At 30.7% G+C, this 24039-nt stretch overlaps 1 protein-coding gene across 1 annotated transcript in view; it reads right to left on the bottom strand.

Moving 5' to 3' along the window:
• Positions 1-626: 626 nt before the first annotated feature.
• Positions 627-24039, bottom strand: part of LOC143256512 (calpain-C-like) — a 39109-nt gene continuing 15696 nt past the window's right edge. The window contains exons 3-21 of the mRNA XM_076513843.1: positions 22394-22463; positions 21557-21812; positions 19504-19684; positions 17793-17867; positions 16687-16778; positions 16385-16462; positions 15502-15674; positions 14301-14419; positions 9143-9232; positions 8787-8905; positions 8275-8320; positions 7546-7611; positions 4920-4977; positions 4297-4355; positions 3599-3667; positions 2699-2777; positions 2110-2226; positions 1604-1662; positions 627-857 (exon numbers count right to left, since the gene is read on the bottom strand). Coding sequence (XP_076369958.1) covers positions 831-857; positions 1604-1662; positions 2110-2226; positions 2699-2777; positions 3599-3667; positions 4297-4355; positions 4920-4977; positions 7546-7611; positions 8275-8320; positions 8787-8905; positions 9143-9232; positions 14301-14419; positions 15502-15674; positions 16385-16462; positions 16687-16778; positions 17793-17867; positions 19504-19684; positions 21557-21812; positions 22394-22463 — 1833 coding nt within the window. The 3' untranslated portion in view covers positions 627-830. The remainder of the gene's footprint in view (positions 858-1603; positions 1663-2109; positions 2227-2698; positions 2778-3598; positions 3668-4296; positions 4356-4919; positions 4978-7545; positions 7612-8274; positions 8321-8786; positions 8906-9142; positions 9233-14300; positions 14420-15501; positions 15675-16384; positions 16463-16686; positions 16779-17792; positions 17868-19503; positions 19685-21556; positions 21813-22393; positions 22464-24039) is intronic.

Raw genomic sequence — 24039 nt, 5'->3', positions numbered from 1 at the left:
ACCTGCAGTTCCGAGATACATTTTTATTTCAAGTGTTTCTTGTCATCAAGAAATCTAGTAAGTATACTGCAAAAGTCATTATTATTACACACACACACATACAATGTACAAATGTGTAATTCTTAAATAACAATTTTTTTAAGTTACATAATATCAGGGCACATTATGAAACTATAAAACATGATTTGTTAAGATGACTAATATATAATTGCATATAAAAGTAAAAGTTTAAAGTATTTCTGGTATTATATAGTAATTAGTTATTAATTTACAAAAAGGAAATCAAAGAATTTTTAGTTAAACTTCAAGTGGACACTCCAAACTAATTTTAAAAAATTTGATTTGGAGATACTGATATCATTGTTACAGTAAACCTCTAACAAAAAATCTCAATTTTTACTTGTATCTCACCCAAAGAGTTTAGAAAACCTTAGCAAGTACAGTGTATAACATCAGCAAAAATTCTTACGTAGGCATAAAAAGAAACATTAACACCCAACTCTAATGTGTTAAATTCGGAGCAAGTCGAAACATAATTCTGATATTAAAAAAAATTTCCAACCCTAAATAGGTATTATTTTATAACAATATTTTTAATAAATTTCAATCATACCAATATGTATTATGTTATAACAATATCTTTAATAAATTTCAATTATACAAATAAGAACATTTTTCTTTCCCATAATATACATAAATATATAAAAATTACAAGTAGTTTATTAACAGAGGCGTCTGTTTTTACTGAAACTTTTTGCATGCCACTGATACATGTTGCAGAGTAATCACATATTGAGGTAGAATGAAACATCACTGATTCTTCGATCTATTCAGCACTGTAGAGAAACTTTCAGCCACTAACAAAGAAAATCATTTGAGACAAATATTTTCTTTCAAGCATTTCTAAAATCAGAACTGTATAACTAAAAACTACTTTAAATGTAGCAATAAAAGATATTAATCTTCTGAAAATACCACGTTAATATTTAAATTAATTTCAAATAATTTATAATGAGTTGTATTTTAAATTAAAAACTATACTGACAATTAACATAATTTTAAATCATCCACAATTAAACAATTATAATCCTAATTTAATATTTCAATATTCCAAAAAAATTTTTGTGTGAAATACAGAAAATCAAGCACATGAAAAAAGTTATTTTTTCTATAAAAGAAATTTGTGGTACTTTAAAAAAATATCAGATTAAATGAATGAAATACTGCAGAATACCTGGGAGATAAAGTACAGCAATCTATGCTGTTAGATGGTTCCAACTAATCTCAAAAACAATTTAATGCTAAATTACAAATATATATTTTTAAAGGTAAAAGCTGTTTCAAATTGACAATTTTCATTATTGAACAGTTTTGTTAAAATCTGGTAAATAAAATCTAATTCCAATGTTTCTTTCTCATAATGAAATAGTCGAAATTGTATTATATTTATCAGCATTATTGCATACATTTTTCCAATTACATACCTTATTAAAAAATACGTAGAACTTACTAAAATTACTAAACTACAATTATAGTTTAATCATAAGGTATTCATTAAATTTTAATTTAATGTAGTTAATGTTCAACATGTCTTTTGTCCCACCTCTGATAGGTTAAGCTTAATATAAGCATTCTGTAATGGGTCCTTCCTCTCAAATGTTGCTGTAAATTTAAAAAACAAATTACTTAAGAATGCTCAGTAATATTTTTCTATCCATATTATAGGTTTAGTAAATACAGTATTAACTAAAATTATCATTTGAACTGAATAACTAATGAAATTTGGTGGTATTAATAACAATCATTAAAAACAAAATTTGGCAACCATAAAGTGTCACTATATTAAAAACACTTTCCCTGAAAATAAATCACAAATAAACATAATAATAAAAACAAACTGAAAACCCCAAATTTAAGTTTGATTTAATATCAGACAGTGCAGATTCAGAACTATAACAAAGTTGGTGGTTTATTATCTCTAGACACTTTGAATAATTTAATCCAAAAAACTGTGTCTGAATGAATAAAACATCAGTTTGAGATGTTCGTAAGTGTTCTAACTTTGAAATTGATTTTTACTTGAAGGTTTAACAAAAACTAACAAATTACCAAATGCCATTGATAATCGTAAAATACAAGACACAAAATCTCCAAATCGTAATGTTCCATCTTTTCTCATATAATGAAGTACAAGAAGTGAGAGAGACTCCAGGTTCAACTGAAATCCTAAAAAATGTGATAAAAACTGTTAACTTACTGACCAAAATGTATAGAAATATATAGTATGAAACTTCTAGTCATCCTTACAAATAAAAATAATACTTCAAAACAACCTGCAAGAGATGGAATTTGTTTGATTTAAACTTACTTGTGAATTAAAAGTATCTGACTTTATACAAATCAAAGCTTTGTGTTTCATATTAAAATATTTCAAACTGAATACTTCTTTGGAATATAACTTAATTCAGAGGGTAAAGTGTATTGTTCATTCAGTAAACTTACACAAGTTTATAAGTTTCCAAATTATTCAAATTTAAAAACATATTTAAAATTTTGTATGAAAGCTTTATTTTATATTATTCAACATATAGATGAATTTCAAAATTACATACTCAGGTTTAACAAATATTAATATTTCCATTAATATTTTTGTAAACAAAATATGCTTAACCAAAGAAGATAAAACATTGAAGCTCACCTAGGTCAAACAGGGCTTCTTTGAGCCTCTCTGCTCTAAGAATGCCAGATGTTCCTTTGGTATGATTCTTGAAAGTTGTCTATAAACCCCCAGTACAAGAAATTCAGTCTTAATAAACCATCTAAGAGAACTCATTGTTTTAATTATTTTAATGGATTTTACAACTCTATTACTATTATTCAATATAACTTAAATGCTTGAAAATTACAACGATGTGAAGTTATTTAATTTGTGTAAGAAATTAAGTTGTCTGTTGTTAAGTGCTACATTATGAACCATTTCTGCTGTGCCTACTACATGCATTGAAATGTAGTTTTTAATGTTATAAACCAATAGACTTACTGCAGAGCAATGAAAGGACAAAATTAAGAATTTGAAAATATGAAGTTATTTAAATAGTCATTAATAAAACAGTAACACCAAAAGGTGACACTTTCATTATTGTAAATTTGTTTTAAATGTGTGTGATGTTTGTAGTTAAAGGCTATTAAGTAAATTCAAAAACAAATTTACATGTATGGAAAATAAATCCATTCAATATTAGAAATATACAAAGTAGTTAAATCTCAATTAATTGAAGTACTTCACAGGAAAAGGAAAACCTAAGGATTCTCAGGAAACAAAAACTGTGGCAAATGGATTTTGGAGTAATTGTAAATTATTTTCAATTTCTTAAATTTCATTTCTAAAGATACTTTACACATATGAAGACTCCATTTTTTTTATCACTCAAATAGCAAAAAGAAGTGGTACTAGTTCTAATAAATTGATCTGAGAGTTTTGCTTCCAGACAGAAATTCGTAAATTCACATGTCAGTTTGTGCAAGTTTTCTAAGTAATTTAAAACTCTTCAACATGATCAAAACAATGTGATTTTAATTACAACACAAACTAACTTACTTGCCAATACTTAAGGCTACACATCAGATTCTTGTAGTCAGTAAACTTCAATCGACCACAGCCAACTTTCTGTTGAAATGTTAAAGACAATTTATCCATTTGATGGAATTGCACCATATCCTGCTTTTAGTTGAATTTTTAAAAATCTTTTTATCTATCAAAAAAATTTGAAATTAAGGCTTTTATATATAGTATATGAATTCTGTTTAACATGCAAAACAGTATATCATATTCACAAAATTTGTATAATTGGTTTCTTTAATATATGAGAAAATTAATTTATCTCCTTTGTTGAGTAATCAAAAATAAAATAAAATCACCAATCGTTCATCCATATATTAAAATATAACAAAACTACTGATTTCATTTTATGATGACAATCTTGGTAATACATATACTTTCATCAATAACGAAGAAGTTTACAGATACCTTTAAGCCAAGGATATGCTCAAGACCCCACAACTCCTTACAGTTCAGTTTAATGATCGTATTAGTGCAGAAATACAAAGCTCAGAGTATACCTCAATAATCAAGCTCTGTCCCTAAACTCAGTGCTTTTCAACAACATGAAAAATTTAACAGCAGGGAAAAATATCTTACGTTAAAGTTAATAAATATATAATAAGCATAAAAAGTCATCTCACAGAAATTTATGATACTTTACACTGAGAATAAATACAATCAGCAAAAGAGGATACATCAAAAGTGAGGACCATATGTCGACACACTTCAAGATTAGCACTGCTCTTCACGTAATCTATATAATCACAAGTACACGTATCAGTGATATACAAATATATCATAAAGAAAGACATTTCAACAAATACTTATTTTTCTATGTATGAATATCTCAACTTCAGAAGTGTACAGGGTTTTTAATTTTGTATTATAAATATATCCACACTAGTACTTGTTTTTACACATAGATATAACTTTAGGTTGTTACAAGTGTTTGACAGGTGTTTGAATGTTTTTTTCTGATTATATACAGTCATTTTCCAATATCAAACAAAAGAATTTAATTCCTGAATCTGAGTATATTACATCATTAATGCAGTATCTCTGTTACTTATAATTCAACTTCACAAGTTCGTCATTTAAGTATTATATGTAACGGTAAATGCTACCTCTTAAAAAAATGTGACTCGAAGAAATATTCATTTTCCAATGTTAGACAAAATAATTTAACAAAGAAATAATGCAGTTCTCAACAATAAAAGTACATACAGTTTAAAATAAGCATCAGTATTTCTCATCATTTTTTATTCAATACGGCTATTACTGATATTACTGTAAGTTGATAATCGTGTCACAAACATACCATTTGGAAGGCATGCTTCAAGTAGTTCTTGAAGTTCAAACACATTCACTGACTTGTGCTACAACATTTTAAATAGAAATACCTGAAGTAAATACGTTGCAAAAATGAATTAGGCACACAAGAGTAGTAAATGAACATAGAACTGTTATCAATGTGACAGAAACTTGTACGTAGTATTCCACTACCAGTAACAAAATGAACCTGGTTCAAGAGTGAAGAAACCATTGTTACACGATAGTCTCAGTAAATCTTTGAGTTCTATTAACCTTGTCAATTCCATTTTCACAAAATAGTAATTTTCATAGCAAAAATATAAACCCAACTCCATTATTTGGTAGTGGAAATAGTGACAACACAAAGTTCGGTGGGGTAATACAATACAAAGAAATACAGGCACATATCCATTAAAATTATCATTTCATTGTTACAGTAAAACCAGATTTTAATACCACTCTACACTTGTGAAACGTCAACACAAAATAATGGTATCTTCCAACTGTAAAACATTTCTATGGAAACGAAATATTTCAAATGTGAGACATTTCAAACTTCACTGTTACTACAAACTTCAAAGACTTTTCTAAAATCAAGAAATAGTACCATATCTTTTAAGGTAACATTGACATTGTCACTGTCACAGTTACTTTGATTTCAACAAGTTAATGAGATATTTAAAGCCTTTTGACTTTACGGTTCTAGTGATTTATTATATGAATATTCTTTTTAAATCCAAAAATCTTAAAATGTTTTGTATCTTTTCATTTAAATGATTTGTGACTTCTATTTTAAATTCACAGTTTAGATGGTGACCGAGTTAAAGAAAAACTCATTTTTATGTCGTTCAATTTCAGAATTACTACAAATACTTGGGTGAAATTTTCAGTCATATAATGCATAGAACATTTACTGTTAAGAGCAGTGTGTTTAAAAAAATACAACTTATGAGTAGAACACCTTTTGACTACCTCAATGAATATTATTTAAGTTTTGTAACTGTATTTTTCAATTACAGTTTTATCAGGAACTATAGATATCCTACAAGTTCATTAATCCAATTACGTTTAAATTGGAACACTGTTGTTTGTAATTAAAACACTGATACATGTACTTAGAAAGTTCATATTATATCAAAATAATATCAAAATTCATACTATTGATAAACTACTGGTCTTCAACAAGAGTTATTTTTTCCATTCAAATAGTGCCCTGCTGGTACAGCAGTAAGTTTACAGATTTACAATGCTAAAATCAGGGATTTTATTCCCCTCAGTGAACTCAGCAGAGAGCCCGATGTGGCTTTGCTATAACAAAAACAAGCACACACACATTCAAATAGTATTAAAATTATGAAGAGAATGCACAAAACATTAGCAATTTAGTAACATGGAAAAATATGCATACAAACACGAAGAAATGGTCTATAGACATAATGTATTCTATTACAAATCCATGTACAAACATGAAGAAATGGTCCAGATACGTAATGTATTCTATTACAAATACACGTACAAACACAAAGAAATGGTCCAGATACGTAATGTATTCTATTACAAATCCATGTACAAACACAAAAAAATGTTCCAGATACATAATGTATTCTATTACAAATCCACGTACAAACATAAAGAAATGGTCCAAATACGTAATGTATTCTATTACAAATCCACGTACAAACACGAAGAAATGGTCCAGATACATAATGTATTCTATTACAAATCCATGTACAAACACAAAAAAATGTTCCAGATACATAATGTATTCTATTACAAATCCACGTACAAACATAAAGAAATGGTCCAAATATGTAATGTATTCTATTACAAATCCCACGTACAAACACGAAGAAATGGTCCAGATATGTAATGTATTCTATTACAAATCCATGTACAAACACAAAAATATGTTCCAGATACATAATGTATTCTATTACAAATCCACGTACAAACATAAAGAAATGGTCCAAATACATAATGTATTCTATTACAAATCCACTTACAAACACGAAGAAATGGTCCAGATACGTAATGTATTCTATTACAAATCCATGTAAAAACATGAAAAAATGTTCCAGATACATAATGTATTCTATCACAAATCCAATAGTTTACTTAGTGGTTTACACATGTTATATATTAAGCATTGCTGGTTTGATTTCTTATAACAATATAAATTCAAGAATGTTTGATATTACTTTAAAATAATATGAATCTTCTAAACACATGCATTAATATTCAATTTACAAACAGCGGTGTTCCAATTTAGATTTAACTGGATTAGTAACCCTGTTGGATATCAGTAGCTCCTAATAAAGCTGTAATTGAAAAATAGTGAGTTAATAAAGTTACATTCTGGAGATACAGGTCGTGATTTTATTTACATTTACAGAATGTCTCATAATAAACTCCAGTTTGTGTTAAACAAAGTTAAGAATTCAAAACAACCATATTACTTATTCTAGTAAAATATAAAATATTTCTATCAAAAACACTGTTTTAGAAGAGAAAACAATTCACAGTACTTATATAATACTGATAAACTACTGACACAGTTCGAATAGTATTGAAATTACAAGGAGAAACATACTGACAATTTACTGACCATAGCAACACAACCTTCTTTTCCTTACCTCATCTGCCAGTTGCAAAAAAATCGTTTCATACGAGCTGACCTTACTGTCAAACGATGTTGGAGCCTATAATGAATTTTTGTTATACTTAAAAAAAAATTATTCAGTTAACCATGAATCAAAAACATTTTTGAGTTTATAGCATAAACGAAATCTAACACTTAAGTTAAAACTGACTGTTTTGAATTGAGACCTACACATTCAATATTTATAAATCTTAGTAATGGATGAACTATTTGTTTGAAATATTATAAAATGATGTCTACACTGTCATTCTTCATTTGAAATCTGAATAATATTGATAGTAATGCAACATTTAGAATTGCATGTAAGAAGTTAGTAAAAAAGCCAACAAAAACACATGCATGGATCCAAAGCCTCAATTCATTTTCTATACAGTTTAATGATAAATAATTTCTTTAATTCATTAGTGTTTAAAAAGATTGTATTTCAATAAACTCAATCCAACACTTAACCAGTTAAACAAGTCTTATTCGAAAACGTAAAAGGTAATATGTTCCCCTATTAATTAATTTCAACATTATGAGAAAGTGTCTTCCCCACATACTCTCAGATTTGTAAGTCACATGCTAGATACTGTGTGTGAAACTCTACATCCTGTTTTATGAACTAGCTATTGACAATTAAATTCTCTTTTATTTTATACTTGTAATTTATACAGTTGAAAGAGGTGGTGTGTGTTCTTTACATAAAGTTTAGTGAATTTACCTTTATAATGGCTGGTTTCACAGCTGCAGGCACACAGTCAAGTAATCTTAAAAATATGTAAAAGTACTAACTAAATCACCTGTTTCAATAAAAAAAAACAAATAAAAAGTGTTAATAAACTTATGAATTTTTAAAATAAATATCAGAGAAGAAGAAGTTATTTGAAGCTAAATCTTTGTATCCAAACAACTTCTCATATCAGCTTCCCATTCGTTTTAAAGTTAAAGAAACATACAAAACATACTCGATGTGAAAACTGCACCAACCACTTTGAATATATCATAATCTGAAACATAGTAGTGTACAATATCATAAAATAAATATATATTTTTTACCTGTTTTCAAATACTGAAATTTTACTTTTTGTATAGTGAGTATGACCTTAGAAATATCTAGTTCACTCACAACAGAAATACATCTCCCACCTCAGTGAAACATCAGTAATCATTGACTAACATGTCTTACTCTAAGCAAACACGTATTAAACAACAAGAAAATGTGTTATTACTCACTTCAATTTGATCAATTTGGTTGAATAAACACGTAGAGTGAAGCTGGTTTCTTGTCCTGGTTCAAAGGTTGTTGGCATAAGTAAATAACCACCTTGTTGAAGATCACATTTCATAGATATCTGGGTACAATACAGAAACACTTCATTAAAACAATTTACATTCCATATAAGTTATTGTTAAAAATAACGTTTTTAAGTAAATCTATTACACTAAATAACACAGTGTGTAATCACACAATCATAATATGTTTGAATAAATAACAAATAAATTAAAATACATTCTTAAAACTTTAAAAACACTAATAACGAAACATTTCAGGAAACAAATCTACTGACATATATATATATATATACTACCTGTCTACTGTTGCTGTATTGGGAGTTCACCAGTGACTTTATCTTCTTAAAAAATGATCTTCCAACCATTTCACCAGAAGATTTCGACATCTTCAAATAAAACACAACTTTTAATTCGAACTGAATACAACAAACAACAACTCTCAAAGATGCTCTATGTCAGTGGTTCCTAAACGTTTTCTTCAACTGAAGACCAACTAGTTCTTATCCAAAGATTTCATGGGGAGGCTTTGTACAATATTAACCTTTTTTAAAGTGCATTTAAGTTACATTGTACAATATACTTCACTCATTACACTGCACAACAATATACTTCAGTCATTACAATGTATAACAATATACTTCAGTCATTACACTGCACAACAATATACTTCAGTCATTACAATGTATAACAATATACTCGGTCATTACAATGTATAACAATATACTTCAGTAATTACAATGTATAACAATATACTTCAGTCATTACAATGTATAACAATATACTTCAGTCATTACAATGTATAACAATATACTTCAGTCATCACAATGTATAACAATATACTTCAGTCATCACAATGTATAACAATATACTTCAGTCATTACACTGCATAACAATATACTTCAGTCATTACACTGCACAACAATATACTTCAGTCATTACAATGTATAACAATATACTTCAGTCATTACAATGTATAACAATATACTTCAGTCATCACAATGTATAACAATATACTTCAGTCATTACAATGTATAACAATATACTTCAGTCATTACACTGCACAACAATATACTTCAGTCATTACAATGTATAACAATATACTTCAGTAATTACAATGTATAACAATATACTTCAGTAATTACAATGTATAACAATATACTTCAGTCATTACAATGTATAACAATATACTTCAGTCATTACAATGTATAACAATATACTTCAGTCATTACACTGCACAACAATATACTTCAGTCATTACAATGTATAACAATATACTTCAGTCATTACAATGTATAACAATATACTTCAGTCATTACAATGTATAACAATATACTTCAGTCATTACACTGCACAACAATATACTTCAGTCATTACAATGTATAACAATATACTTCAGTCATTACAATGTATAACAATATACTTCAGTCATTACAATGTATAACAATATACTTCAGTCATTACACTGCACAACAATATACTTCAGTCATTACAATGTATAACAATATACTTCAGTCATTACAATGTATAACAATATACTTCAGTAATTACAATGTATAACAATGTACTTCAGTCATTACAATGTATAACAATATACTTCAGTCATTACACTGCACAACAATATACTTCAGTCATTACACTGCACAACAATATACTTCAGTCATTACACTGCACAACAATATACTTCAGTCATTACACTGCACAACAATATACTTCAGTCATTACAATGTATAACAATATACTTCAGTCATTACACTGCATAACAATATACTTCAGTCATTACACTGCATAACAATATACTTCAGTCATTACACTGCACAACAATATACTTCAGTCATTACAATGTATAACAATATACTTCAGTCATTACACTGCATAACAATATACTTCAGTCATTACACTGCATAACAATATACTTCAGTCATTACACTGCACAACAATATACTTCAGTCATTACAATGTATAACAATATACTTCAGTCATTACAATGTATAACAATATACTTCAGTCATTACAATGTATAACAATATAGTCAGTCATTACAATGTATAACAATATACTTCAGTCATCACAATGTATAACAATATACTTCAGTAATTACAATGTATAACAATATACTTCAGTCATTACAATGTATAACAATATACTTCAGTCATTACAATGTATAACAACATACTTCAGTCATTACACTGCACAACAATATACTTCAGTCATTACACTGCATAACAATATACTTCAGTCATTACAATGTATAACAATATACTTCAGTCATTACACTGTATAACAATATACTTCAGTCATTACAATGTATAACAATATAGTCAGTCATTACAATGTATAACAATATACTTCAGTCATCACAATGTATAACAATATACTTCAGTAATTACAATATATAACAATATACTTCAGTCATTACAATGTATAACAATATACTTCAGTCATTACAATGTATAACAACATACTTCAGTCATTACACTGCACAACAATATACTTCAGTCATTACACTGCATAACAATATACTTCAGTCATTACACTGTATAACAATATACTTCAGTCATACACTGCATAACAATATACCTCAGTCATTACACTGCACAACAATATACTTCAGTCATTACAATGTATAACAATATACTTCAGTCATCACAATGTATAACAATATACTTCAGTCATTACAATGTATAACAATATACTTCAGTCATTACAATGTATAACAATATACTTCAGTCATTACACTGCACAACAATATACTTCAGTCATTACAATGTATAACAATATACTTCAGTCATTACAATGTATAACAATATACTTCAGTCATTACAATGTATAACAATATACTTCAGTCATTACACTGCACAACAATATACTTCAGTAATTACAATGTATAACAATATACTTCAGTCATTACACTGCACAACAATATACTTCAGTAATTACAATGTATAACAATATACTTCAGTCATTACAATGTATAACAATATACTTCAGTCATTACAATGTATAACAATATAGTCAGTCATTACAATGTATAACAATATACTTCACTCATTACACTGCACAACAATATACTTCAGTCATTACAATGTATAACAATATACTTCAGTCATTACAATGTATAACAATATACTTCAGTCATTACAATGTATAACAATATACTTCAGTCATTACAATGTATAACAATATACTCCACTTGTTACATTTTAAGTCACTTTTTTTCCAACCATCTTACACACTGCTTGTCTAAATTATAAACTGAAATGTATTCTCTTGTTTTCCTTTTTTATTTATATATAACTTTTGTTCAACAGTTTGCAGCTTTAAATACATGTTTTTTATTTTTATGGGTAATGATGCTTTCTTTTATTTATTCCAAAATAGAATTACCTTGTTTGGTTAACTGCTTAACAACCCAGTGCTAGAAACCACATTTTGATACCCACAGCAGGCACAGCACAGATAGATACATTCAAACAAACCAAATCTTAACAACTTGTGGGGTTTGAAGTTAATTTACTATACAAATTGCAACATTACTTCGTTTTCTTAACAGTAAACATCAACAATAAAAAAAATACATCACCACAGTACTAGTAATTAATAGCGTAAAATGTTAGTGTTAGATTCATTTACATACTGTGCAATAAGTCAGTTACAGTTAAACATATAATTACAACGTGAGTGTATTTGTAACAAATAAACTTCAATATGGTTCGAGGATGATCAGTATTAAATGTAATAAAATTTATAGAATGTGGTAACAGCTAGGGTTAAGTTTTGTTTTAGAACCGTAGGATTGACTGCAATTATCAAGTCTCAGAATAACACTACATTTGTAGAGCATGTTAAAGATAGCTATTGGGAAAACTGTGTTATTAGAGAAGAAGCAGATAACATGCTAGAAGCAAGACAGGAAATGACTAGAGTTAGGACAAAGGTTGATTTGGATAGGAGGATGCTCACCTGAAGAACAAGAGTGCTGGACTTACAACGATACACAGTAGTAAAACGTTAAGACTACAGAGATAGGTTCATTTGGTATTCAGGTTATTGAATGTAAATCTTTAGGTGTTCAAAATGAGGAATAACATAATAAAAAGGTGTACAATAGTAAGAACTCTCTATCTCATTAAATGTACAGAGGTTATCAGCTTATATTTAGTTGGGAAGCACAAGGGAAGATACTAGGACTAATATTAACTGGCCAGGTGCTAAAACACAGCACAATATAAGATATATTGACAGCTTAGTTGCTGTTAAAATTGATTGTTCTCTTTTTAATAATAAAAGTAAGAGCAAACGATATTTGAAATTATGAATCAAAACAGGTGTTTGAAAAGTATATAGAACACTTTCTAGGGACAGAAACAGACAAATGGCCCTTTCAAAAATAATCCATCTGGCTAGATGTGGTAATGAATTACTTAGAAGGAAACAAGGCTTAAATGAAAGATTTTCTTGGATGTACTTAGAGCAACAGATAAAGTGTTTGGACCAGTGGAATAGTTTGAAGGGTAAGGGTGAATATAAACCAGAGATGGGCTTCATGTAAGCATGTTAGGAAGTTGTATATTTGTGGAAGCTCTAAAGAAATTTATTAAAAGTAATTTAAACTAAAAAACTAGAAATAAGTAGATTATTTCAGAGTTCTAGTTGAAATTAAAACTGTGGTGGTTTAATTGGAATTACTGAAACTCCATTAGACTTGAAAAACGTTGATAATTATTCTGAAGTTTTATAGGTTACAGTCAGGGGTTTCAAAGATATATTAAGTGAATGAAAAGTTGTATAGTATAATCATGGTTTTTACTGATAAAAATACTGATGCAAAATTATGAGAGACTTTAACTTTAGACATTGATTGGAATCATATGGAGTCAGATAGTAAGGGAGAGAGATTTCTTGAGATGACTTAGTATAGTTTCTACACAAATGGTTTGTTTGTTTTGGACTTTCGCACAAAGCTACACAAGGACTATCTGCACTAGATGTCCCTAATTTAGCAGTGTAAACACAGAAGGAAGGCAGCTAGTCATCACCACCCACCACCAACTTTGGGGCTACTCTTTTACCAACGAATAGTGGGATTGACTGTCACATTATAACGCCCCCACGGCTGAAAGGGCGAGCATGTTTGGTGAAATGCCCTAACTACCTAACCATGCCTGGCCCACTTCAACCAGAACGATATGCGTACGTGAGCTAAACGGCCAGTCAGAAGCCCTTACAATTTAAGTGCAGTTGCCTCCTTATGAACCTACATACAATCTGACTTGTTTAAAGTACTGTGTTGAATAAATATATGTTCCAATTGTAACTTTCATTGGTGTATATTTATATCTGAAACAGCTACAGTGTTTTCACCAATTTTATTATTTTTACAGTTTAAAAGACAAAAGCAGCTATAAATAAAACACAACATACTTAACCATTCTTTACTCCAGTAACTCTACTCACCTCATACAGAGTAAATCCAATTACTTTGGGTTCAAGAACTGAATGTTGGTTGAGAGAAATCAAAACTTCTTGAGTGTCTGACAGAATCAAATGATATTGTGGATTTGCATGAAAGGTGTCTGAAAAGTTAATTTTCAGTACAATCAATATATATATATATACCTGTTAAAATTATCCATAACCACACATACACATTAATACACAAACACAAATGAACATGAAAATTCTGAATGTACAAAAGTCTTGTTGAACCATACTCTTGAGTATAAGTAAAAAACTAGGTTGGAATACAAATAGTGATAAGTGTGAAAAAATATACATGGGACACTACTGGTCTCCTGTTCTATTAACCCAGCAGATAATCATGTTTCATGTAGCCAATATAAATTATCGGATACACCTAGCTCATAAGGAAGTTAAACTAACTCGTCTCAACTGTTTTGTTGTTATGACTGATTTTTTCTACATGTTATTTAAGCACATCTTTAATTACCATTACTTTAAAAGAACAAATAAAATTTTAAGTTGTATCTACATAAACACTGAATAGAAGTCTAATGAAGATATAACTTAATTCTATGGGTCAATGGTTAGGCCACGTTTTGAGTACTATGCTCAGTCCTGGGATCCTTACCTTAAAAAGGGCATTGGATTGCTGAAAAATGTTCAGACAACATTTACTAGAATGTTGCCTGGGAGGTAGAGGTTGTCATATGAGGAAAGAGCAAGATCCGTGAAATTGTTTTCTCTTCATAAAAGAAATTTAGAGGGAATCCAACTGAAGTGTTTAAGATTGTTAAGGGAATTTATAATATTGATGTATCTTCCTTTTCATACTTAATGCTGAGAATGGTAAAACTAAGGAACACAAATATAAAAATAGAAGTCACCTTTGGCTGAGACAGTTTTACTTTTCTAACATGGTCGTTGACATTTCAAACAAATTGCCTTAAGTTTCCGTAGGTGCATTTAACTTGATGAAGTTTGATGGAAAGCTTGATAAATATTTGAATAGCAAAGTATGGCTTTGAGTTACATTTATTTTAATTTAGTAGGCCGGCATCTTACTGTCTTTTAATACTATGTTATGAATATAGAAAGGAAACTAAAACAAAATTTACTAAATGATATCTCACAAAAACTTGCACTTCCATGGTTGAAAAATATTTTTCCATTTGTAATAACACAAAGGAAATTCTACCTGTATTATTTCTGCATCCACCAGCAGAAACCCCCCGAATCCAGTGTCCATGGCAAAGCTTCATGTGCCATGGGGTCTTAGTTCGGAAAGTTGGTTCATCCTTACTGGTTTCTGTGTCTAGGTGTACGACTTCTAATGTGGAAAAAGTCTTCACAAAATCCTGATAGCTCATCCTGAAAGAAATAACACGAGAAACTGTTCCAACAAACACGTGGTACAATGTGTGTACCTTCCAACCATGTCAGTATCCATGTATATATATAGTATCATAAAAACAAGGGTTAATACTGCATAAATTATTTTTTCCTATCATACAGATATACATTAAATGATAAAAATAAAAAGGCTTTTACACTACAAAAAACAAACAGTATATGACAGATGTCATATTCTACTCACTACCTTGTAATTTGTTGTTTGTACAACTGGAGAAATTGAAAAATTCAGTAATGAGAACAAGTAAACTCTTATGAGGCCCACAGGCATGAACTGAGCATACTTGTATGTATAAACTAAATGTTTATATATGTTTTTACAGGCAAAAACATAAAAAATACTAGTGGGCTACCCTTTGAAAAGTTTGTAGCTTTGTTATTTTTATGACAAACTTGTGGGCCCCTTCTATCTTTTTTTCCAGATAAAATTTTAACATCCAGCCCATCCCTGTGAGGCCCATCCTTCATTAAGATCTAATGTTTGTGTATGGATATATCATGAACTTGACATTTGTATTTCAACAAATATTTTCCTAAGTTTATATTTCCTGGTCTTATCACTAATACCTTTAATTATATTGAGTGCTAGTGCAAGGAAATAATGCAGTTTACCTATAATCGTACAAGTTATATAATTTAATATCATGAACAATCAATGTTCCACTCACCAGAATTCTCCATCACCAAATGATTTGTACATTACTATCTGTCTTTCTTCTGACAGAACTTCATTCCACTCTGATGAGCTACAAGGAAAACTCACGGTTTATATTTTTGGCATTCCAGTGTTAATTTATAATATATCAAGACAGCTAGAGGAATGTTTGAATGTGTTGTTGTTGTTCTTTGAATAGCACACAACACACATTTCTATTGTTTTTCTTGACTATCAAACTTTCTGAAAGTATTACAAAATAAAATAAAAACTACAAACTTTAGCATTTCCTAATAATAGCCATAACATACGTACGTTTGAGACCAACTTCCCACATAGTCCGAGCTGGTTCCAAGTGGATTTCTCAGTCTTACCAGCTGTATCTGGTCACAATTCACTAGTTCAACCTAATGTGAAAAAATCCCTCTGTTGGTATGAATGAATTCGTTTTGAATTATAGCTGTTAAAGGGAAAGCATAAATCCAAAAACACCATATACAGAATAAAAGCAGCTATCTTCATTTTTTTAGTTAAATCTGGTAAAGTTCTGAAACCTATTCACAATTGTTTATAAATAAGCTATACCTTTATTACAAAGGAATAAAAATTCCAATTCATTTTGTAATGTTTACTTGAATACATATATATTTTCCATATGCACACTGACATTTAGTTACAATCATTTGTAACTTTCTAAACCAAACTGAGACAAGTCACTGATTCTATAACCAGATTTGTAGCTAATGTATTTATCATCTTAAACCCTTGTGGAAAAATAAATAATTTAGTTACATTCAACCTACTGTAGTCAATGCTTTAGTTATAATGTCTTTTCTAGCCAGAAACATTTAGGAGAAATATCTTTAAACCTCACTAAAAACAAAGTAACTGGATTTCTTCATATTTCCACAAAGCGAAAATATATAAACACAACAAATAATATTTGAAAGGTCATTTTTATTCATAAACTACTACCACTCAATTGGTATCTTTCTCAAATCACACAAATTGTTTACATGTTGCACTTAACAATAACACAAACATACACCACGTGTGTGCCTACTGAGAACTCGCTAGTGCAGTTGCTAACTACTGAGTGGTGTGTTGGATTACTTTCATTTGAAATAATTGCAAGTCTAAAACAGACAAAAGCTAAAGGTTCGATTAAAATAAATATAAAAAAAAATGTTCAGATGCTGTTTTTAATCCATTTAGGCAAGTCACCAGTTCAGTTACTAAACCAATACAGAATAATGTTATATGAAAAATGATCTGTATTTGAATCATTTCTTCTCACTGTAGAGAAACAAAATTCTCACTTCTAACATTTTACACATCTATTTGCAAGTGCAATAAAAGTGTCTTTTATCTAAAACAACAATTCTTCACTTCATAAAAATATAGAGACTAAAAATAAAAACCTTTTCAACAGCCATGATTCTGTAGTTTGTAGTCAATAAGATTCCATTTGCCAACTTCTCTGGTTGGTTTCTTCCCTGAATAAAAATATGAGATCTAAATATGAGATTTAAATTCCATTTAAAATAGAAGCTCCCTGAAATTGCATCATTTACCAATGTATTATAATTTATCATAAAACATAAAGATCGTTTACATTAAATCTGAATAAGTTCCTTTTTTTAAAAAAGGAGCACAATTGGTTTGGACCACACATGCATTACTGTGTCCCAAAATCTGAACCTACTTGGATTCTACTGCTTGCTCTTACAAAAAAAAAAAAAAGTGACAAAATTCTTATATTCCTACCAAATAGGATTCGAGATCAACCGATAAATCACTATTTTTAATACTTTTTAACAACCCAAACTATCTAGCTACTACACTCCCCTTACAAATTTGCTTGTGTAAGAAAGTGTGTGTAATGGCTAGTCAGTTACATCAGTTTAAAATAAATGTACTTAACCAGCTATAACTGTTTTTGGAAGTACCATGGCGTAAGCGATGGCCGTGCAAATAGTAGTCCGAAGCACTAACGTCTGTTCATGTTCCACCCCATGAAATGACCATTTGTAAGGCACCAACTATACTTGTGTTAATACAATTTCTTATAATGTTCCATCATTAACGAAAATAATCTAAGTTGAACGATTACCATACCTACAAGCACAGAAATTCTCAAATTTTGGTACACGACACAATTAATATAAAAATGTCATAAATTTATAGTAAATCCTATCCTTGCATTCCACGAATATACAACTCACTCTATACTCTCCAGTATTCTTTTCCCTTAAAATTGACTCAAATAGCACCACACATTTTTTAATTATGTCAGAAAAGTAGTCGCATCCTTGCATTAACGTGTAAGAGTTAAAAATATTAATTTTTATTACTTAGTTTCATCATTTTCTTTTTTAAAAATTAGGCCTAGGTTTGTAATTTTAAAAATTAAAAAAGTGGGGCATGAGTCTGAAACATCTCAGACACATATTTCTAAGGCACTTAAACAACTGAAACTATTAGGTATAAATCCATTGGCTGGATTTTATGGTAAAAAACGTTTGCACGGTGTAAGTTCAAATGAAGATTTTTTCCAACTCTATGATTATGATGTTTCCATCTTTGTTTAACCACCCCATAGATGGCAGGCAGAAAAGATCTACAACAATTAAAAAATATCACATGTAGAAAAACGTTCACCTGAACAAAAAATAGACGTGAAGTCTTTCAAGTTATGCCATATTTATTTTGATTATTTGTTTGCATATATTTTGATAAAGAATCAGAATATTTTTGTTATTTTTTTAAGAATGTGTTATAAATAATATATATCAAGTGCAAATATATATGTTCCTATGTTTTTGTGCGTGTAAATACTGTATACGAAAGTGCATTAATAAATAAAACGTTCTCAATATATACATGTACAAATGTATATACGCGGTACATTCTCAATTATTCATCATTGCATATATTGCTTTATTGACAGAAATATATTCACATCTTCAGTTGCAAAAACACCACCTGTATGTTCATCAAATAAATATGTGCGTTAACATGATAAATTAAGTAAACTTAAATCAATAATCCAAATAAAAATTTAATTTAATCGACTATAATAAGTCGCTTAATATCTCATTTTTCCAAGTGTTTAATATTATAGAATTCAACCTGCGGCTGCTGGTGTACTACCGCTGTCACAATATCTGTCATAGTGAGAAGCTTAGAGAGGATTCTTCCGCAAGCTGTGGAGTCATGGCGGACACTGATGCTTTCAGTCACTCCACCAGTCAAGTCTACCATTCCATCCAAAGAGCATCCATACTTAAGTGCTTCATAGGATCCATGAAGTCTGTTTGTAAAAACAGATTTTTTTTAATGTAAGACTAGTAAACAAACTCCATATCAGCCTTTTCTGTTTGTTTTTTTAATACGAAATATATTTTGTGAATTTAGATTACGTACGCCAGAAAATTGCTTTTCCATGATGCTGCCAGTAAAAAAAAGTAATTAAAACAATATCGCATACATTTACTACAGAAACCAAAAAAGAAGGTTTCAAAATATGAATATGAACCAAAGTACCATTATGAATTTTAATATTGTTTAAGAAATAAATTTAAAAATGAAATCAGTTTTTCACAACGGCTTTTGCAAACACTTTCCTACAAAGCTGAATAATTAAGTGATATTTCACTTCGCTTTCGAGGCCCAACATGGCCAGGTGGTTAAGGCACGCGACTCGTAATCTGAGAGTCGCGGGTGCGAATCCCCGTCACACTAAGCATGTTCGCCCTTTCAGCTGAATGGACATTATAACGTTACAGTCAATACCACTATTCGTTGGTAAAAGAGTAGTCCAAGTTTTGGCGGTGGGTGGTAATAACCAGCTGCCTTCCCTCTAGTCTTACACTCTAAATTAGGGAAAGCTAGCGCAAATAGCCTTCGTGTAGCTTTGCTCAAAATTCAAAAACCAACAAACAAACCTCACTTTCGCGTTCATTAATCAAGGGAGACTGTTCGTTTAACTCTTACAACACATTTAAAATTGTTCAAATTGCGGGTTTTCTATTAGGAACAATTAAAAAAAAGAAACTATTGGTTCAGTCTCTTTATAAATATTTCGTATACTTTGGCGAAGTTTAAGATGTCAAAATGTTATAATGCCCCCATGGCTGAAAGAATGTTTGGTAGGGCGAAAATTCGAACCCGCGACCCTCAGATTATGAGTCCAGTGCCTTAAACCACCTGGCCATGCCGGGCCAAGACGAGAGGAAAGACAGCTAGTCATCACCACCCACCGCCAACTCTTGGGCTACTCTTTCAGCAATGAATAGTGGGATTGACCATCACTTTATAAAACACCCCCTTGGCTGAAGGGGCGAGCATGTTTGGTGAAACGGGATTCGAACTCGCGTGCCAAGCGCCTCCTAATAACTTGGTCATGTTGGGTCAAAACATTGTGAACCATTAGGAACTACTACTGACACACAGCTAAAACTGTTTTTTTTTTACAAAAAACGTCGAAAAACTGCAGTTATCACGTGTATATTTTTCTTGTTTATGGTTTCCCTGGAGAATAGATCCTAAAACTAAATGATACATATACCTATTTCATATTCTTTTCTTATTTAAACATCTCTATAAGTTACACAGGTTAAAGTTTTTAACTATACTTTCCGATATCTCAAAACTATAATTAAGTACGGTTATAAACGTTTATGGTCATATATAATTATTTTAGGTGCACCTATCATTACATAACAATAATTAATTATTACCGATAGCAAGCCGTAGTCCTTAATTTTGAAATACTGACTAGACGGAAAAGATCAGGTAAGTAGCACCCTATTACCAGCTACATATAGTAACGCATAGATTCGAACTCAGAGCAGCAGCTCTGAACCAAGAACTCTACCACAGAGCCAATCCACCCCAAGAATAATGACAGAATAGTCATAAATTGTTTAGAAAAATTACATCATTTCAATAACTACTTTACAGTAAATGATACTAAATTAGTACTTTTGTTGTTATAAAGATAAGCTGGAATAAGAGAAGAATGTCATAGCTTACCTGCTTATAAATAATCCAGGTAAAATAGAGAAAATTAGTACTAAAGTTATTCGTGTTTTATGAGCGCGTTATTTATAAAACACCCTACACGATAAAAAAAAAAAAATGTGTGGAACTTCACGGCTTAACCTCAAGAGAAGAGTCTCACTTAGCATATGCTTTTTCCAAAAGAGCTGCCCAAAATTGGTTGCTATGCTGCGACTGAACAAACACCAGTTTGTTGTTGACGGTCGGAAGTCGGTCATCCACTACCACTTCCCTCCATTCTCCCGACCACCAGAAACGGAAACGAAATATCCCAGCGTAATTATCGGTAAGGAAGTTCTGATCGGCTGGTACCACACGATAGAATAAACCTTTGGTTATGGAAAGGCATCCGATACAGGCCACAAACCACCTGTCACCTGGAAAAATATGCACGAATACGTTTAAGTGCTACAATATATAATTAGGAGAATAAACCAGAGCACAAAATAACAAAACCGGACCGTTTAGATGTAACAGCATCGATAATTTATTCAATATTTATTTTAATTAATAGGTTTGTTTTGAATTTCGCGCAAAGTTATACGAATGATATCTGCGCTAGCCGTCCATAATTTAGCAGTGTAAGACTAGAGGGAAGGCAGCTAGTCATCACCAATCAACACCAACTCTTGGGCTACTCTTTTACCAACGAATAGTGGGATTAACTATAACATTATAACGCCAACACGACTAAAAGGGTGAGTATGTTTGATGTGACGGAGACCCATCAGATTATGAGTCGAGCGCCTTAACCATCTGGCCATGCCGGGCCTAGGGGATTATATAAGAAATTACTATATTTATGACCCTCTATCAGCAGTTAAATGTTAAGTTATATAAGTATTATAATAAACTGTTCTATAGTAGAATTAACATCTTAGAAATGTTCTATTTCGGTTACAAATGAAACTGACAATCAAAAAACGGATGTTTCTTTCTTTTGTTTCCAATAACTTACCAAACCTTCCAGGAGTGATGTCGTGTTGATTGGGGCCATCGAGAACAAAAATAGGATCAGCACAGATTTCCTATGTTAGAAACAAAGATACTAAAAGTAAAAATGGGTTAATTTTAAATACATCTGATCTAAATCTTCATCCACTGATACAAAAAAAAACAACAACACAAGAAACATGTGAGAAAAAAATTAGTGTTTTTGAATCCGTAACATTTAATTTTCCTATCAGTATTTTCAGTACAATTACGTGTAATTATAGTAGTATATATATAAATAAACCAAGCATTCCACGCTTGGTACGAAATCCATCAAATTAGTACCAATAATGAGCTCATATCTGGAGGTGTATGAAGCGAAACGGGACAGGCGCCCACACTCTTCCTCATAAATAGCGAAACGGGACAGGCGCCCACACTCTTCCTCATAAATATTTAGAACATTTGATACAAAATCCTTAGATCGAATCATAAAAACTGTTGACATTTACCGTCTACGATCCCAAATATCAGGAATATTCGCTTGACGTGCATTTTCAGCTTTCAGTGTTTCATGTAATTTGGACAAGTTTTTAATCGCTAATTGTTTCCTGGTGAACAACTGTGCATCGATGGCTAGCACTGTTAGTCTTATTGTGGGTTCAAAGTGATTGATCTACCTGTCGTTTATTAACGTCTGGCATCAACAGTCAGAATGTACATATGATTACGTAAGAATGAGAACGCTATGCCTAATTATACTTATCATCCTGTTATGCTCTGATTCTAATTCAAATCTACAGAAGTGCTTACACTTCAGTTCCTGTAACCACCCAGCCATTATTTCTTTAGAACAAACAGCTTATTTTAGATTGCCAAAAGCTCATTGTTTCTTGATTTGTGACTTCTTTCTACACACATATATATATATATATATATATATATTCTTGTTGTTTGTTTGTTTTTCCTGTTGCGTAAACAGCATAGTTTAATAGTAAATAAAATAAAAAAATAAATCTAATTGCGCATACTAACCATTTCCAGATGATTAAACATTGTTGGGAAGATAAGTTTCGCGTTACGATACATATTTTTTTTTTTTTTAATTTCGCACAAAGCTACACGAGCCATCTCTAATTTCGCAGTGTAAGACTAGAGGGAGGGCAACTAGTCATCACCATCAACGGCCAACTCTTGGGCTACTCTTTTACCAACGAATAGTGGGATTGACTGTCACATTATAACGCCCCTACGGCTGAAAGGGCGAGCATATTTGGTGCGACGGGGATTCGAACCCGCGACTCTCGGATTACGAGTCGAATGCCTTAACCACCTGGCTCTGTCGGGTCTTCGCATTACGATACACCCCCCCCCGCTAGTACAGCGGTATGTCTCCGGATTTACAACGCTAAAATCAGGGGTTCGATTCCCCTCGGTGGGCTCAGCAGATAGCCCGATGTGGCTTTGCTATAAGAAAACACACACACACATTACGACACACGAGATAATTTTGAAATAAGAGTGTTTACACTCGGATTACTAATTACTTTGATTCCTTGTGACAAATTTAGTGTTTGTTGTATCTGCGCCTCCACATATTTCATGCTACCTGGTTAGTATAAGCAGACAAGGACGTTATAGACACTTGTCAAAAGCATTTCGACAATATAC

The sequence above is a fragment of the Tachypleus tridentatus genome, chromosome 7 (genome assembly GCF_004210375.1).
Source record: "Tachypleus tridentatus isolate NWPU-2018 chromosome 7, ASM421037v1, whole genome shotgun sequence".
NCBI classification, from domain to species: domain Eukaryota; kingdom Metazoa; phylum Arthropoda; class Merostomata; order Xiphosura; family Limulidae; genus Tachypleus; species Tachypleus tridentatus.
This window is presented reverse-complemented; position numbering and strand designations above follow the sequence as displayed.